Source organism: Sinocyclocheilus rhinocerous, unplaced genomic scaffold, assembly GCF_001515625.1.
Source record: "Sinocyclocheilus rhinocerous isolate Xijiao unplaced genomic scaffold, SAMN03320098_v1.1 scaffold2189, whole genome shotgun sequence".
Classification (NCBI taxonomy): Eukaryota; Metazoa; Chordata; class Actinopteri; order Cypriniformes; family Cyprinidae; genus Sinocyclocheilus; species Sinocyclocheilus rhinocerous.
In genome coordinates this window covers 397,865-417,981 of record NW_015645558.1, presented here as the reverse complement: position 1 = coordinate 417,981, position 20,117 = coordinate 397,865, and the positions used below count along the sequence as shown (strand labels likewise).

The following is a 20,117-nucleotide window of genomic DNA, read 5'->3' as shown; positions in this document are numbered from 1 at the left end:
CCATAAAAGTAGTCCATACAAATCCAAGTTCATTGAAGTTTTCTGAAGTCATACAGTTTTGAATGAATTTTCATTTCAGGGTAAATATCCATATAACTGTTTTTCAACATGTGTCCACTCTAATTCTGTCAGACTTTTGGACCCGTTTTGCCCCCGTAGTTCTTCCTGTGTTTCCTTATATGGTATTTTTCCTGTTCTTGTTTAGTTTGATTGCCTTATGATTCCTTGCACCCGAGTTCCTTATTATCCTGTGTATATTAGTTCCTGTCTATTCCTTAGTTCTTCGTCGGGTCTACTTGTTGTGAACGTTATCCTTGTGTTGTGTGTCTCCATGTTGGATTATTAAAGACTCTCGTTTTGTGAAATCTCCACGTCTCCTCGTTTCCTCGTTCCCTTGCTCCAGCGTATTGTGACAGAAGACCCGACCAAAAATAGTTACCTCTGTGTGTTCCCTCCATTTTTTCCTAGCACCCTCCACTCCGCCGTGGCCCGGCAGTCCACTAGCTCCACCGGGCTCCCTCGTCCCTCCGGCTTCGCCTTGGTCTGGCGTTGACCATCCTGCACCTCGGGACTCCACTCTAGCTTCGCCTCGTCCCTTCGTCTCTCCGGCTCCATCAGGCTCCTTCAGGCTCCTTCATCCCTTCGGCTCCTCCTCAGTCCTCTGTTGCTCCGGATCCACGCCTTCGCATCGGTCGCCGGTGCCATCTGCTCCACCTAGGACCTCTGGATCCTCCCTGTCGCCCTGGCTCATCGGCTCTCCGTCTCCATCGTTCCCTTGCTCCAGTATATTGTGACAAATTCACTGTTAAATGTCATGATTTGTACCCTGCTGGCTGTTGGTTCCCATTTTTGTGGATCTGGACAGCTGCAGACATCATTGGTCTCTTGATTCCCTTGACCCCGTCTATCCAAGACAGACTGAACAATGACTAATTATATGAAGATGTCTCTCCAGCATCTCTAGTGCATGACTGTGAAAAGGGTTTCAAAAAAATTACTGGGCTATGGCAAAAAAAATGCAAGTTTTTTTTTTTAGCCCTAGTACATGTTCATTAAATATTCAGCCTTTTTTTTGTCTTGTCTCTGGTGTTAAAATAATAAGGGTGCTGCTGATGAAACAGTCTTTGTTGTTGGTTATTTGAGCTTTGTTGTTGTGTTTGCAAGCAATACAGCTGAAAACCGGCCACAACATTAAACCAAAGTGCTTCACAGAAGAAGCCCAATGTCCTTTCCAAAAACAGTATGAAGATGGCAATCCAAACAAGAAAAGTCACTCAAAGTCTGTATGCAAAAGAGTGATCATGTTTTAAATTTGATGCCTGAGAAATAGTTTGTGTTAATGTAACAAACGTGTGCACTGTAACAAATATTTATCATCAACATTTAATTAGTCACATCAAATTCTAATTTTGTCTGAAACATCTAGGAACACAAATGAAATTGAACATTAAGTCTGCATTTCTTCTGGCGTGTCAAAGTTAATGAAGGAACTGTTAATGTTTTCTGTGGCCTGGAAGATTGTGTGACTGTTTGCTAGAGTCGTTTATTACATGTATAATCAGAAATGTGTTTATTTGAAAATCACTTTTTATTTACTCTTCCACAATACGACTTTTATTTGAATATCAACAAAACATAATTGTAAATAAAATGTGTGCAGATTGATAGCTCTTAACTGAGGTATTACAGTAAAAATTACAAAACTAATTTAAAATTAAATAAAATAATTTAACACTGTGAAAAATGTCAACATGCTAACATACATACTTGTTACATGGTAACAAAAACAAGGCTCAACAACAAGGATGATGGCCTGGGGTCAGAGTTGGAAAGTTTCATAAAGGTCACTTTCCTTTTTGGGTCGATGCTCTGCTGTCACCACTTCACATCCAAAAATCATGTGTTTTCATACATTTGAAATATCTTGGATATTTTGAACATTATTGTTCATTCAGTATAGCCAGTGCTATCTCTCTTGCTAAAATAAGTGATTTGCTGAAACTGATAAAGACTTTGCAATGTTCTTAGATGCATCTTCTAAATACTGAAAATTATGACCAGATTTTTGCATGTTATGCCATTTACATCACTGAATAAAATAAATAAATACATACATGCATGCATGCATAAAAAAACAAAAAAGGTAATTGCAACTTTTTATCGCAATTTGGACTTTATTCATAAATGCAAGCTATAATCTAAGAATTGCGAAATGTAAACTGAGAATTCTGTTTTTTTTTCTGTTTTTTTTCTTGCAGGTCCAAGTTTGCATTTTGCAGTTTCTAAGTTTACATCAAATTCTTTTTTTTTTCCACCTGCCACAAAATAAAAAAATTAATTATGACCTCTTATCTCACAATTCCTATTTCTTTCTTGCAATTGCAAGTTAACATCTTGCAATTCTGCCTTTTTTGTCCTCGGAATTGTTAGTTTATATCTTGCACTTTTTACCTTTTTATATCTCACAATTGATCTTAAATTTAGAATTCTGACTTGAATTTAATATTTAGAAGATAAAAAAGTAATAGATAAAAAGGTCACATCTTATTTTGCAAGTAAAATCATTGTTAATGGTTTTATATTTAAGATCAATGCAGTGAAATAACTGGAAACTTTTGGGGAAAAATATATTGTTGAGCCCTGTATATGTTTTTTTTTGGTGTGTATAAAAGCTGACAGAAAAATGTAAAATTGCATTTCAACCATAATAAATTAAATAAAATAATTAATTTATTCATACTTACAAATAGCTACATGAATTGAATGCAGCCAAACACATCTAAACAGTCCTTTCAATTAAATTTCTTATTTACTGTAAACATAATCCACTTGCTCTGTATTAAAGATATAGTTCACCCAAAAATGAAAATTTGCTGAAAATGTATTCACCCTCAGGCCATCCAACATGTAGATGAGTTTCATCAAAACAGATTTGGAGAAATTGAGCATTACTAGTGGATTATTGTGATGTTTTATCAGCTGTTCTGACGGCACCCATTCACTGCAGAGGACCCATTGTTTGTCCCTCTAAGCGAGATCCCAATTTCGTCGGTCATCCGACGTGACGTCGAGAGTGACCGACTGAAAGGGAACTAATCTACGGTACATCTGGGATGGCCTGAGGGTTAGTACATTTTCAGCAAATTTTCATTTTGGGTGAAGTATTACAACACTTCACAGAACTTGTACATGAATTTTCAGTAAAAATTATCACTTAAATTTTTTACGATATCATGACAAATGTAATTACAACAAACCTTTAGACAGCATTTGAAAAATTATATTGATACACAACACTACTTACCGATTCTCACAGATGCTGTGGAGAATATGTCACAGTCTAACAAAAAGGTTTCACTTCTACGGTCACTTTTAGCACAGTGCCAGGTAAGTCAACACTTATGTACAATTAATATAAAAATCATTTTCCGCCTGTGTGCACAGGTCAATGGCTTTAGATACTTCCAGCGAGTCAAACTCTGTATTTGTTTTCAGCGTTGCGATTTAGGAACCTCGTGATACTCAAACCGGAGATTAAGAGCTTCAGTATGAAACAGATTCAGATATACAGAGTTCATTCCCAAACTGCTGCTTAGACTCAGCTGGTTCTGCCTTTGTTCGGTTTGTTCGCAAGTCAGTCATTGAAAAGCAAACTGCCCTTGTGGTTTGGTCAGACATATGGGCAGATGGTATCACGGTATACACTGTGATAAACAGTCACAGGAAATCAGTTGACAGTACTGTGAATAGTTCGCGGCCCTGTCCGCAAACACTCATCTCATCTTCCTCAGACGAATTCTGTTCTCCTTGTCCCGCTTCTTTAACGTGCTGATGAACTGGGTGAAAAATAACTCCTGGTCTTTCCTCTTCAGAACCTCCTTGAATCGCGGATCTTTTCCGTACTTTTCTGAAAATTCTTTGAACGTCGACCTACGAAAGAGAGAACATCAGAGTGAGATCCTTGACAGTCATCTGATGTTTTACATCATCAGTGTGATGGTCCACTATTGTTCAGCTGTAAGAGGTCTGATTGCGGTTGTTTTTTATGGCTAGACTTTGAAAGCCTTCTCTATAGAGGAGATCCTGCTGGTCTTCAGTCTGAAGTACAGGTGAAAACACCCTGCCCAGGTGAACCTGCCCAGAGCACTAAAGCAGCAAAGCACAATATCACAAAGAAACATCCCTCATTTTGATGCATTTGTTATCTCCTGAAATATTAACTAAAATCTTTTTTCTTGGGGATTGCAAGCTGGTTGCTAGAATGTTGCTATGATTTTTCCAGGGTGTTCTACGCACATAGCGTTGGTGTTCTGGCTGGTTGTCAGGGATTTGCAAGGGTGTTCTGAGAGGTTGTTTACTGGGGCAAGTCAAGTTGCTAGCGTTAGGGTTAAGGATAATGCAAGTTTAATATTAGCGTTAGGGGTTTTCAAAAACCTGACTAGAAAAAATATCACTCAAGTTGTGTTTCTGTTTGAGAACTTGCAATGAGAGCATGCTAACCCTTACCAAAAAGAAGTATACTTTAAGTTTATTTTATTAAGTATACTTAAGTAAAGTTCAAGAATATTTAAAGTATACTTTATGTAGTAAGTATACAAATATCAGTATACTAGTAGTATACTTGTAATTGTACTATTTCAATACTCCTTGGGACTACATTTTGGCCCACTTTCTAGTATATACGTACACTTTTAAGTATACCTTAAGTATAACAGTAGCACACTTTGAGTACACAACTAGTTTACCTCTATGTTTATAGTTTGTACTGCAACTATACTAAAAGTGAACTTATAAGTAACTGATAGTTTACTAATTAAATACTTGTAGCATTTTTAGTACACGTTGAAGTATAGTCTCTGTAAACTACTACTTTAGTAGTTTTATACTGCAAGCACATTTCTGAGAAGTACATAAAAAGTAGACTGAAAGTATACTTTAATATTTTTAGTTTCACATTTATTCAAGCACACTTGAATAAACTTCTAAAGGGAATGTAGCGGAGGCCAATTAGTAAGAGCTGTGCAGGTGAACCTTACTCCCTGATCTCAAGAGGTACACTAGTGACTGACATTAGAGGCTGCGTTCTTTAGTGTCCTTGTTAGTGCGCCCACCTCACATGCCGGAAATGCCAGTTCAAGTTCTGCTCATAGAGGCATTTTCTAAAAGCAACTATGGTCGCAAGTTCCATCATTACCAATAGATGAGTGGGTTACACTGGTGCCGTGACTCGGATAGGAGTGAGGTTTAGGGGGCGAGTGTAATGGAGGCCAGTTAGTAAAAGCTGTGCAGGTGAACCTCACTCCTTTGATCTCAAGAGGCGTACTAGCAACTGATGCTAGAGGATGCGGTCTCTAATGTCCTTGTTAGTGCGCCTGCCTCCCATGCTGGAAATGTAGGTCCGAGTCCCGCTCGGAACGAACGGGTGGGTTACACTGGTGCCGTGACCCGGATATAAAGGGGTGAGTATATGAAGGCCAGCTAGTAAGAGCTGTGCAGGTAAACTTCACCCCCTGATCTCACGAGGCGCACTAGCGACTGATACTATAGGCTGTTAATATTAGTGCATCAATTCACTTCTCTTCAGTTCCTTTCACTATAAATTAATCGGGTAAAGAACAAAGAGGAAACTTCAAGCTGAGTGTTAATCCCTGTGGCATGTTTGAATTCACTTCTGTGCAATACCTTTAACAAGAAACAAGGTTATCTTCAAATACACAAGCACAAAGAAACCAGGACCCAAACTGCAAAGACCATCAGTTATTAACACCTTTGCTGAATAAATAATCCACTCTAGAGACGGATTTTATAAATGCATCAGCAAAAGCAGTCACACTTATTTCATAAACTCACCTGGATGTGATTTTTGATTCCTCTAGCAGTTTTCTGTACTCTTCTTTCGCTTGCTGGAGTTTGCACTTTTTCTCTTTGTGCTCCTCGTTCATTCTTGCTTTGACAAACTGATCATAAATCTAAGGGGGAAAAATAAATAAAATAAAAATAAATTATTATATTATAAAAATAATATTTATAATATAAATTATTTAATAACATTTTAAAATAAATGTTTAAGATATTTTTAATTGTAATATGTATTCCAAATATATAAAAACATAAAAAATATATATTTAATATATAATTCATTTTGATGAATAAATCATCCTCGATGTGTTATAGACCAATTTCAGTGTTTGCAAACAGTGATGACGTTTTTTGTGGGCGGCGCCTATCTGGTGGCAGAAAATGCCAGTTTTAACGTAGCAGTCTATGCAAGCCATGGAATAAAAGAATAAAAAAGGTAATTTTGAGTTTATATTTAAAAATTCTGACTTTTTTCTTTAAATTCTGAGATTATATCTCACAATTCTGGTAAGAAAAATCAGCTCGTCATTCTCTCTTTTTCCCTCGGCTCAGAATCATGATTTTATAATCCCACACTTCTGGCTTTTTTTTCCTCAGAATTGACAAACTCGCAATTGTTGAGTTGAATTAAGTTATGAAGTTCGAACTAGGAGATAAACTTGCATTTGCAAGAAAAAAAAGTCAGAATTGTGAGATAAAATAGGTAAATGTTATCTAAAATGTTATAGGTTTAAATAGTATTTCATGCTTTAACTGTAGGGCTAATACAATATGTCTCCTATGTGAATATTATATAGACCTATTTTTCTAATCTAATTTATGCTTTAAAATAGGGTAATCATAGCAGGTTTCATCCAGTCTGTCCATTTAAACATCTGCGTTTAGCTTCAAATGGCATCTTTGACAACATTATTATATAAAAATGATTTGCATTCCGATTCTGACATCCAAAGGTACAACAATAAATTGTTTCTCTTACTCCATGGATTTTACCCGTTTCCCTCCATTTGTTACCAATGTTTTTCTGCCACCACAATGCGCGCGCAACTGCAAGTGACGTAACTGTGACGTTTACTCCAAATTGGTCTATACAGTACACAGTTACCTTGATGGAAGACATTTGGGGCCAGTTTTACTAAGGAGGGCAAATTAGCGCGAGAACGCAATTCCAAATCCGCGCTGATGGGCGTGGAAATTTCTGCGGGTGATTTACTAACAACGTGCAAATTAAAGAAAACAGACGCAACATCTCATTTACATATCAACCAACACAATATACCAAGCGCAGCGCAAATTAGAGTAGTAGCAAATAAAGAATAAAGAAATAAAGAAGCCACAGTACGTTGAAAAGAACCGGTGGACAAAAAATGAAGGTTTGCTTGAAGCTTTGATAGACCTGGTATTGCGTGACTCCTAATTGAGGGTTCCAAGTCGTTTTTTATTTCCTGAAGCAAATTAAAAATAACATGTCTTAACAAACGATATGTTCGGATAATGTGTTCTTCTGGCATTCAAAATAAATTAATACATGTGGAAAAATCCTCTCCCTTCTACCACGCGCGCACTGTTCTCTGCAGTGACTCCTCCTAGCAACAATAATTGCAGCCATTTCAAGCGCAAAATAGTCTCAAGTTGGGTTTTTTTTCCTCAGAATTGACAAACTCGCAATTGTTGAGTTGAATTAAGTTATGAAGTTCGAACTAGGAGATAAACTTGCATTTGCAAGAAAAAAAAGTCAGAATTGTGAGATAAAATAGGTAAATGTTATCTAAAATGTTATAGGTTTAAATAGTATTTCATGCTTTAACTGTAGGGCTAATACAATATGTCTCCTATGTGAATATTATATAGACCTATTTTTCTAATCTAATTTATGCTTTAAAATAGGGTAATCATAGCAGGTTTCATCCAGTCTGTCCATTTAAACATCTGCGTTTAGCTTCAAATGGCATCTTTGACAACATTATTATATAAAAATGATTTGCATTCCGATTCTGACATCCAAAGGTACAACAATAAATTGTTTCTCTTACTCCATGGATTTTACCCGTTTCCCTCCATTTGTTACCAATGTTTTTCTGCCACCACAATGCGCGCGCAACTGCAAGTGACGTAACTGTGACGTTTACTCCAAATTGGTCTATACAGTACACAGTTACCTTGATGGAAGACATTTGGGGCCAGTTTTACTAAGGAGGGCAAATTAGCGCGAGAACGCAATTCCAAATCCGCGCTGATGGGCGTGGAAATTTCTGCGGGTGATTTACTAACAACGTGCAAATTAAAGAAAACAGACGCAACATCTCATTTACATATCAACCAACACAATATACCAAGCGCAGCGCAAATTAGAGTAGTAGCAAATAAAGAATAAAGAAATAAAGAAGCCACAGTACGTTGAAAAGAACCGGTGGACAAAAAATGAAGGTTTGCTTGAAGCTTTGATAGACCTGGTATTGCGTGACTCCTAATTGAGGGTTCCAAGTCGTTTTTTATTTCCTGAAGCAAATTAAAAATAACATGTCTTAACAAACGATATGTTCGGATAATGTGTTCTTCTGGCATTCAAAATAAATTAATACATGTGGAAAAATCCTCTCCCTTCTACCACGCGCGCACTGTTCTCTGCAGTGACTCCTCCTAGCAACAATAATTGCAGCCATTTCAAGCGCAAAATAGTTTAAAGTTGGGGTAAGCGATTTTTCAAAAACGCTTTAGAAAACTGATTCGGGCCGACTAGCAAAACAAACTTGTAGCCAATCAGCAGTAAGGGGCGTGTCTACTCATGATTATTTATTTTCTTAAAGGGGGGGTAAGCGATTTTTCAAAAATGCTTTAGAAAACTGATTCGGGCCGAGTAGCAAAACAAACTTGTAGCCAATCAGCAGTAAGGGGCGTGTCTACTCATGATGTGGAGGAGATAGTGCACAGGACGGACGTTAGCCAGCCTAGCGACAGAAAGATAGAGATGGCGGATAAAAAACAAAAGAGGAAAACGTCTGCGTAACAAAAGAAGGCTTAAGGCAATAAGGCAAGAAGTAGGACTTTCCAGCGTGGAGAGAACTCAAGGAGCGGAAGGCCTGCGATCGGACGCCGAGGTTGCTTTGTTTCTTCTCGATAGGTGAGTAACACCGTGTCTGCGCCGCAACAGCTAAAGTCTGTCTAGTACACTGGTACTGCAAAGCAACCGTTGAAAATCATTTGAAATTTGTGTCAATACATCATAAATAGACTGCAGCAGCAGTTTTCTGTCGATTTGTTGAATACTCTCCTCCCATAAATTTTGCGTCTGAAAAGGAAACTCCTATAAATGCATATTCAATAAGGTAAGGCACAAAAATAACTGTGTCCATGCCTTTTCAGCACTAATTCATCACTGCGCGTCTTTAGTAAAACCTGACAGTACAATTTTAATGCCAAAAGACGGTTTGCGCTGGCGCAAGCTGTTAGTAAAACTGGCCCTTGGTCTTACCACCATCTACTAGTACTTTCAAAACCACAGTAGGTCTGTGGAAATGTAGAGGTTATGAAGTTTGAAGTTTTATTAATGTTTGAGGTTGACTGAGGCTGATGTGAAACCTTTGTGTCGTACCTGCTTTCGTTCCTCCGGACTTAGCAGCAGGTACCGTGGATCAAATACAATTTTGTGCAGTTCTTTCTCCCAGGTGGAGAACGCAGACACCTGTTCAAAACACACAGGATGAATGATGCTCATCCAGAACAAACGCATGTCAATTACGCCACTTCATTTTAAGATTCAGTGTGTGCAAATATACACTGTCTGTACGATTTTTGTGGGCCAAATAATGGCAGAATTTTTGGGTGAACAACTGCATTAACTTATATCTCATTTATTTCTTTAAGGCTGAAGTTCCATTATTATCACTGGATTTCTCACCCCTCTTTCCAGAAGCATGTCTCTGAAGTGGCCGATCCGGAGCTCCAGCGGTAAAACCATCCGAAGAGATGATCCGTTTTTTTCTTCACACTCAACAGGATGGTCCAGTCTTCAAAGGAATAGAAATACAACAGCTCTAATGTGTAATTCTGTTCATATTTTGTCTAATATAGTGGGAAAAAAACTGGTGTAGAAACAATTTTCACTAATTAAAAATGGCATTTTTACAGTTAAAGGTGCATTAAGAGATTTCTGAGAGACACTGTTGATATTTGAAATCACCAAAAACAAACACTCCTTTCCAAAAGGATCACACCCCTATCTTGATAGCTCCGCCCCCAAATTCATGAACATGGTATGCAACATAGGCATCATGAGTGGACACGCTCCTTCCTGCTGATTGGCTAGAAGTGTTTTGGTGCTCTTTCCAGTCCACTTTCAATAGCATTTCTCAGAAATCGCTTACTGCACCTACAAAGAAATGGCAAGTTCTAATTCTTTAATTTTTAATTCTTCCCAAACTATTATGACATGTATGCTTGGCTTATTAACAGAACTGTTTGCCAAAGACTTGACAATTGATGACTCTTTCAAATATCTTCAAATGTTATGGAGTAAATATTGTGTACATTAAATATTCATGTCATTTCAGCAATTCTGACTGTGCCTCTTTTGCTATCATTAATTTTTATCACAAACTGCAAAGTTTGGACACACTTTGTTTCTCTTGATCTTCAAAACATTTTGATCTAAAAGCTCATGATTAAATGCTTGAAGTTTTGAAGACAAACATAAATCGTGACTATGATTTTTATTTCTTATTTTAAAACTGAATTTGTAATTACTTTTTTAATTGGGCATTAAAAAAAAAAACATAACAGCCAATCAGTATTAACCACAAAAAGAAAAAAAGAAAAAAAGAAATCCAAACTGTCGGAAATTAAATAAGCAACATAAAATCTCTCCAAATTTTTCTTGAAATGTAAAGTGTTTTCTTGTCTCTACACAGACATTTGGGCGTACTTCAAACATCCAACTGTTCAATTTAAATCATCTCCAAGAGAGACAGATTGAGAAATTCGCATCAAGCTGTGAGTGCAGATGTTGCCCACCAAAAACCGGAGGCTTCCTGTTGAGCTGCAATTATTAAGGTGAGTGACATACAACACATCTGATACAAGATCCTCCTCATCAATTAAAACAGACTCAGATCTGCTGTCATATTTTGCATGGCTCGACCCTACTTACTTGTAGCGCTTGGTCTTTGAACTATGTTCCTCTTCATCGTCACCATCAGCATCAACATTAGAGCCATCGTCTGTTGATGGAACAAAACATGCTGTAGATCAGTATATCCTATGTACTTGGATTTAACAATGTAAACAGATCATCAAAATAAATGAGTGATAAATTAGTAAAAATATGCAACAAGTTTGTAAAGTTTTATTTATGCACACAACTCCAGCTGATCTGTATTGATATACCTGGCTCATGCCAGGTTGTTAATCCGAGAAGTACAATAAAAACAAATTTACTTGAACGGACGTATTTAAATTATAGACACTGAATAGATTAAGATCATCAATAGATAATCTCCACGAAATGGCAATAAAACTAAATCAATAAAGATGAAAAGCCTTCTGGGAAATCAAGCCAACCATATAATAACTTCCAGACAAGATCCAGACTAATTCAATATTTGCAGAGCCACTTCATTGGATTACTGCTTTTAGTTAATCCATGAGAACACCAGTTCTGCAGTTGGTGGGTGTATTAAAACTTTTGCTTGAGCATCATTATCACACTATGAGGATTAAACTTTCAGTCAACTTCATCCCTTTTTACAGACTCTGCTCCTGTATTTCATATCATAAAGTCGTGAGTTACACTCCACTGATTCAGCAACTTAATCTGAACATAAATGAGTCTTACCTTGAGGCTACAGTAGGGCTTGCCAACCTGATCTCATTAGTATTATGCTACTGTTCAAAAGTTGGGGGTCAGTACTTTTTTTTTTTTTTATTAATACTTTTATTCAGCAGGGATGCATAAAAGTGATCAAAAGTGACAGCAAAGACATTTATAATGTTACAAAAGATTTCTATTCACAAAAAAATGCTGTTCTCTGTTCATCAAATAATCCTGAAAATAATTATTTCCACAAAAATGTTAAGCAGCACAACTGTTTTCAACATCACTAATAAATAATACATGTTTCTTGAGCAGCAAAGCAGCATATTAGAATGATTTCTGAAAGAGCATGTGACACAAAGGCTGATGAAAATTGAGTTTTGCCATCACAATAATAAATTACACATTTATTCCTGTTTATATTTGTTTTTGCATTTTTTATATTGACAAATAAAATAGAAAGCAGTTATTTGAATTGCAAAAATATTTCACATTATTACTGTTTTGACTGTATTTTCAGTCAAATAAATGCAGCATTTGTGAGCATTAGAGACTTTTTTCAATGAATGAATTAACGAATTAACTCTTATCTTATAACAGGTTCATGGAATATGCATATGTTTTATGGCATCACATTTTTTTAACACAGTTAACACATTTACTGAATCTTCCATAACAGTTTTTGTCTGTGTGATTTCTAAATACGATGATGTTTCAATTATAATTCATACTTGCTGAACTTTTGATGTTAATTCAATTCATTTTCACTTTGTGCCATCTGGATTTCATTTATAAATAAATTTGCCATTAAATGGGTCAGAAAACACATTTCCTGCATACCAATTTGTACACTATTCATCCTAAATGGCTTCTAAATCCGAATCGTATGGTATGTTTAAAAGAGTGTGTTAAATACGCCTGAATGGTCTATTTTTTCCAGCCAAAATCTTACCTAAAGAGTCTTTCTTGCGTTTATGTGGCGGGTCCTCGATGATTCGATTGAGGTCTCCGCGGTCTTTCAGATCCACTGGTTTCTCCCATACTGACAGATGCATGGTGGGATTGAAGAAAAACCCCCTGTCATCGCCTGTCCACACTACACACCTACAGAAAAGAGAGAGATGCTGTCATGCCTTTATACAGTCGCATACATGCAGGAACACAATCCGACAGACTGTTTGTGGTATTCTCACAATGTGACTAAGAAATCCCGATGATGAAAAACAGTCCCAACAGGACCAGAGAGACCCAGAGAGAGGATTATGGGTCACAAATGACAGCTGAGAACGACTGAGACCAGATGGGCTGTATTTGACCATTTGATACAGATTCTGATGTATTTTTGTCTTCACCAGCTATTTCTTTATTTTTATTTTTTTGGTCGTAATCATCCTTCAGTTACACAAGATTTTTTTAAATGGATAAAATCCACAATATGTCCAGCATCAAGTATCTACAAGCCTATTATTCATTTAAGTTTTATGTCACAAATCCAAAAGCGACCAATTTCTCAGATGTTCCGCACTAGATATTCTTACCTTACAGTGATAATTTAAGACCCATTTCAGCCTTTATTCAGAGCATATCGGATAAAGTATTCATGGATTTTGCCATGGTCTGTGAGGTAATTTGATACAACCTCATGCCAACCATGACAAACCAATCCTGACATTTCATTTTGCAACCCCATCGCATCAGGGAGATCGGCAGTGCCTTCCTGTACCATAAAACTGACCCAATGATATTAAAAAAATCTTTGAAACTGAGCATCCGCTCTGCTCATATGCAGTTATTCATAGTGCAAACATATGGTTAGCACTAGACACGTGTTTCATTTGTCTTTCCATTAATATTGCAGGGATTTAAATCATTTCTATGCAACCTCCATATAAAACAATAACTATAAAATTTAATTTTGAAGCAAGAGCTCTACCCAAAGGACCATTTTATTGCTCAGAGGTTGTTCTTTTATGGCATAGAAGACGCAAAGTAGTGCTTTTTTGTGTGTGTGTGTGTTCCATGCTAAAATACTTTCTTATGCCTTTCTTTCATCCCGGCTTACTATGCAGAACAACTATGAGCTATTCTTACGTCAGATGTCCTGAAAAATGCAAAACACTAGCATAGTCCAATTCACAAGCAAATGACTCCTATGAACTTGTACTTTTTAAATGAACCAAAAACATACAGAACAACCAGCGTAATCTAATTCATAAGACAATGACTTGTATGTTCATCATACTGAATCAAAAACATTCATCAACGTAACCAGTGTAGTTTGATTTGTGATGACTCTTATGAACTGGTACTTTTTAGGGAATAAATATGTATAGCATAAACAACTCTTATGAACTGATTATTTAAAGTGAATCAAAAACATACAGCACCACCACCAGTGTAGTCTTGTTCATGAAAAAAATGGCTCTTATATTATTGGACTTATTTTATTGGCAAATAGCTGTTATTTTATTTCTAAAACTGATATAACTAATATTCCAAGATTTCCCATGCAATTTACAGAATTAGCTAAGTAAAGAAAATAGACATTTATAAATGAACTATATGCCCAAATGAATCGGAATTGAAAAAAAAAAATCTGAACGCTTGAACCAAATGATCTGTCCTGATATAGTTTGAGACATTATTGAGGTCTCTTCTTGAACTATAGATAAAAGAAATATCAGACAAGTTGAAGACTTAAGCAATAATCTCAGTTTGTTCTCCATTCGATCTCATTTTTGACACATTTGAGACACTAACTGGGTTACATTCTAAAATGGGTTTTTAACGCAGGAATCTAACCAACATCCATATCTGGATTATCACACAACAACTCCAGTTCTGGTGTCATCAACCACATGTTAAATGCATTTAACAGTGAAGCCAGTTTGTGTGAGTCAACAAAAGCTGAACGCGATAAGCCATGACACCTCCTGGGCTTCAAAAATGTGTGTGTGAGTGTTTGTTTGCAGTGAAGGAAAGCCCACACTGCTTTGGCAGAGAAAAATGGAAGTCTTGCATAACACGTCGTCCTAATGCAGGTTTTCGATTGGGTGTCAGTGCATCTGTTTAGCGCTGGAGGTTTGCCATGTGCACTGCTGTATTTTATTCAAGCATGTATTACTGTCATCAAACAGTTATAAAGCGGCATGCATCATTTAAATGGTGCTAAAGCTGCTGACATTTATGACAGAATGAGAGGAGATAAAACAAACATCTTTGTCACTATAGAAGAACAAATTGACTATTAAAGCATTCCAAAACACAGGAGAAAACAGCGCACTTACAACAGTGACATTTGAAAGTGTAGGTTGAAACAGAGACAACTGCGAGAACACGATCGATTGGTCATTATCTTGCATGCAGAGAGTCATTTATTAGCAATAAAGATCAAATTGATGGCGAGCCATACAATCATATCTCTGCAGACAAAACGAGAATTTACCATGGTGATCCAGGTATAGGCGTAGATGCAACTGGCCGCTTGTCTTGGAGCGAGCTGTCCTCGTCCATACTGACTATAAAAGGCCCATCCTGCACACACAAAAAAGGATATGTCAGCTTGACATTTAAATATATATATATATATAGAGAGAGAGAGAGAGAGAGAGAGAGAGATTAAATATTAAATTACTAAAACTGAAATATGAAATATAAATATGAAGAGTTCATTTCCAAAAACAGATAACTATGTTTTTTGGAAATTAATTGGGTTATTCTGATTAGGTTAAAAAATAACAAAAAAATACAGCTAACTAACACAATAAAAACATGATTACATAATAAAAAACATGATTTTTGAAAATTAAAAAAATAAAATAAACTCTTCATATATAAAAATTACTAAAACTTAAAAATAAACAATACAAATCTAAAACCAAAAATATTCATAAAATACTTAATAAATAATGCTAAAATAATACTGATAATAGAACAATTTAATGAAAAAAAAAAAAAAAAAACACATGGGCTAAAATAATACTGATAATAGAACAATTTAATGAAAAAAAAAAAAAAAAACACATGGGTAATCCCAAAATGTAAGATTAAATAATGATTCAGTACTGAAAAGTATCAGTCAAAATAGTTCTAATAATTAAAAATGGATTATTTTAGTCAATACTTGTATGATGTATGTATTTTCATACTTATTTGAGTATCATATTTTTTATCATAGAAATACTGTATATGCAGATCATTCCAAATCACATCTGAAATCGAATCACTCAGTTTGGTTCGGCAGCAGACAGCGAGGCTTTAAAACAGCGCATATGTTTTGTTTTTTTTCTACTCAGTAATCATGCAGGCAAAGTGAACCTCAATTATCTCACCCCAAACACAGGTTACAAGGCTAATAACAACATATAGTGTTGATTATCAACCTGATAAATGATGTAGATGTGTTCAGCCTTGAACACACACTCAGAAAACAACCAATTATCCAGTCCCTGCATGACCGAATGATGCAGATTACTGATTCTCTGCATAAGGTCGGGCAGCAGGCTTGCACACTCTTTACGGTCAAATGAATTACCGTTCTGGGGGAATTTCGCTAATTAATCTGGCTGAGAAGATTTTAAAAGCTGTCACCTATGGGGACACTGTGGTACAGCGCTCTTCAACAAAAGCGATTATTAACTCAATCTTAATTGGACTCCAAATCTGATTGTGCCCACAGTCTGACCTTTTCCACAAATCAGCACGATATTCTTTCTGCCTCTAAGACAATCCAAAACAATTTTCACGAAGACCAAGGTCTGGCAACGAATGAACAGTATGGCGATAGCAATTATGTCGATGTTGCCTATAAAATGGTTTTAAGAATCAAATACAGCTAATGAGAGAATGATAAGGATTACAAACCTCAGCTTTAGCCTCTGGGTTTGGATCACGGTGGAGCACTAAGGCGTCTGTGCAGGATGGCTTCTTCAATTCCAAAATCTTATCTGAGGACAGAGATAAATGCTCAATATCCCCAATGCCCAAATCCGCATTGTTTCTTCAAGAAATCAGCGCCTCATCAATAGTAAATTCCCATATTCACTTCATCTACTAATCAAATGGTTGTGGCATCAAATTAATCAATGAATTCCCATAATGAAAACACTGCAAATCAGTTTATACTGAGAGCTATTTCATTTTGTCTTCTATTTTAAGCAGAGCAATCATCAAGGAAAGAGGGGTGCCTTAATTTGCATAAATGAATATATGTGTTCAGTTATAAGTATGCTGATATGTGTAAATGACAGTATTCTTCACTGCTTGACTGCTATTTCTCAGCTTTCTGAGACCACTAGTGAAAATGCTTTTGTTTCTAATTTAATATGGATGATGTGTGTGTGTGTGTGTGTGTGTGTGTGTGTGTGTTTGTTTGTGAATATGTGTATATATATATATGTGTGTGTGTGTGTGTGTGTGTGTGAGAGAGAGAGTATGTGTGTGTGTTTGTGTGTACGTGTGTGTGTGTGTGTGTGTGTGTGTGTGTGTAATATTTATTTAACTTTCTATTCATCAAAAAGATGTATCGTGGTTTCTGAAGAATGATGCTGAAAATGTATCTTTGAAAACACATGAATAAATTACATTTTAAAATATAAAATAGAAAGCAGTTATTTTAAGTTTAAATAATATTTCAGATCAGATATACTGTATACACAACTTTAATTTAACATTTAAAAGTATCAGCATATTAGAATGATTTCATAAGGATCATGTGACACTCAAGACTGGAGTAATTATGCTGAAAATTCAGCTTTGCATCACAGAAATAAATTACTCTTTTAAATATATTAAAATAGAAAGCAGTTATTTTAACATATAATAACACTTAACAATATTACTGATTTAACTATATTTTTGAACAAATGAATGCTGCCTTGGTGAGCAGAAGACACTTCTTTCAAAACACTGAAAATCTTACTGACCCTAAACTTCTGAACAGTAGTGTACTGTAGTTGGAAGCTGGAAACAAAACAGTACATTTTACAAGAAAATACTATTTCAGTCTTTCTACTTCCAACATTTTATGTTTAATTCAATGTGTTACTTGCCATTTCTTTGTAATTAATTGTGATATTTATTAGCAATTTCTGAGTGAAAATTGTTTCTACATCATTTTTTCCCACACAGATACACAGCGTATTACATTGAGTACAAACAATGAAATGCCATTTGCTCTTTATGAATATTGACAGAAAATTCAGAAGATCAATAATGTATTATATATATATATATATATATATAATCACATTACAAGCAACATCAAAAAGTTATCAAAAGACATTGCAACACATTCTGAACATCAATTGATAAGAGTAATACCTTCTAATAACAACCACCTAACAGCTGGCAGGCGAATCAATAAAAAAAGAACACACTGAGACTGTCAGTAATGGTAGAAACATCAAATGTGCTGCTTGATCTTTTGTCCTGCATGAAATTAAACTCAGACAGGCTGCGCACTGAATTCAGCAGCTTTGGATAAAACAACAAAGAAACGTCAGGGAGAAAAGCTCTTGCTCAGAGGTGTGAATGAGGTTTGCTAAAGGTTGCCTTGATTCCGTAAAGTTAAACACAAGGCATGCAAACATTTCATTCTGACAGGAAATACAGTGGTTAACGACGAATATACATTTCAGTCTTTTCCTCACACAAAGTAACCAAATGACTTCAGAGGACTTGAATATAGTGCACCAGTCATATAGACTTGCTTCTTAGCACTGTAAACTACCATCTACATTCATTGTATGTTAAAATGTGCTAGCAAGATCTAAAACATGTTACCAACTTGTTAAAACATGCTAGCAGCTTGCTACAACATGTTAAATGTGTTAAATCATGCTGGAAACATGCTAACAATTGTGTTACAACGTTAAAAATGTGAACAATTTGCTAAACATGCAAACAATGTGTGACAAAATGCTAGCAACTTGTTAAAATATGCTACAATCATGCTAAAATATGCTAACAAGATGATAAAACATGCTGTGCTATAAACTTGTTAAAACATGCTAACAACATGTTAACTCGTGCTGGAAACATGCTAGCAATGCGTTTGATCATGTTAAAAATGTGAACGATTTGCTAAAACATGCTAGCAATGTGTTAAAAATGCTAGCAACTTGTTAAAATATGCTAACAAGATGATAAAAAGTGCAATGCTAGCAACTTGTTAAAACATGCTAGCAACATGTTAACTCATGCTGGAAACATGCTAGCAATGTTTTAGGATGCTAAAAATGTGAACAATTTGTGAAAACATGCCAACAATGTGCTAAAACATGCTAAAAACATGTTAAAATATGTTACAAACATACTAAAATATGTTAACAACATAATAAAACATGCTATGCTAGCAACTTTGCTAAAATACCCAGATAGCACAGGTACATCTGCAAGATGTCTGTTAAAGATCGCTTCGTCTGGAAAGCATCCGCTGTGTACAAACATCTGACAGACGTCTTTAAGTTGTCAGTTTTACATGCATTCTAAATCATAAACATCTTAAAGACATCTTCTAAACGTCTATTTGACATCTGATAGGAAACGTCCTATAGATGTATTGCAGATGAGCAAACACTAAACAATGCATCTTACAGATGTAAATGTAGACATCAAATAGACGTCTCTGAGATGTACGTGTGCTATCGGGTATCTACCAACATGTTGAATCATGCTAAAAAACTTAAGAAACTAGTAAAGTTCTAGTGTTTTTTTCTGTGGTTTAGTGGTCTGATGAGGTCTAATAGGGTCTGAAGTAGTCTAATACGATTTGAGTTTTTATTGCCATGTAAGTATAACCTCCAAACGTCAAGCTTTTAAATGTTAATTTAAACTTTCAGACAAGCCGATACCAAAGTGTGTCAACAAACTTGATCCAGGTTCTTCTTCTTCTTCAAAAAAAAAAAAGCTCCAACTTTTGAACGGGAGTATATGTATACTGTTAAAGGGGGCATGAAGGGAACAGCTAGTAATAGATTACTTATAAAACAACTAGCACTGACTAATGCTTATTAAACTTGGATAAATCTGTTCTGGCCCCATAGCAACTCTTTGTATAACAACAAGCAACTGCTTTGCAATAAAGGCTGAATAAAGATTCTGTTTGATTTATATCAGACATCATCACAGAGCTGGAAGCGTTGATGGGAAACCTCTCATCCACGCCTACACAAACCATTCATCTGTTTCTGTCAGTGCAGACACTTCCATGGCACGCTTCCACTCTGAGGTCTTACGTAGACGGAAGACAATGGAGAGGAATATCTGTGTGGCGACTAGTTGAATCACAAGCTGTTTATGCTGTGATAAACACAAGGCTGCTGTGTCACACAGGGTCACACAGGGAATGTAGAACTACACCATGATGTAGAAGGAAGGAATATGATGGTTGAACACTGCTGGACAAGTTAAATCTATTTAGCTAGAGTGTGCAGATTCAGATCTATCT

General features: G+C 36.0%; 1 protein-coding gene across 1 annotated transcript in view; it reads right to left on the bottom strand.

Annotated features, from left to right (window-relative positions):
* Positions 1 to 3,320: 3,320 nt before the first annotated feature.
* LOC107706600 (transcription elongation regulator 1-like protein) overlaps positions 3,321 to 20,117 on the bottom strand; it is a 90,987-nt gene continuing 74,190 nt past the window's right edge. The window contains exons 9-16 of the mRNA XM_016510353.1: positions 16,532 to 16,614; positions 15,114 to 15,202; positions 12,621 to 12,772; positions 11,006 to 11,075; positions 9,758 to 9,866; positions 9,452 to 9,541; positions 5,851 to 5,969; positions 3,321 to 3,930 (exon numbers count right to left, since the gene is read on the bottom strand). Coding sequence (XP_016365839.1) covers positions 3,774 to 3,930; positions 5,851 to 5,969; positions 9,452 to 9,541; positions 9,758 to 9,866; positions 11,006 to 11,075; positions 12,621 to 12,772; positions 15,114 to 15,202; positions 16,532 to 16,614 — 869 coding nt within the window. The 3' untranslated portion in view covers positions 3,321 to 3,773. The remainder of the gene's footprint in view (positions 3,931 to 5,850; positions 5,970 to 9,451; positions 9,542 to 9,757; positions 9,867 to 11,005; positions 11,076 to 12,620; positions 12,773 to 15,113; positions 15,203 to 16,531; positions 16,615 to 20,117) is intronic.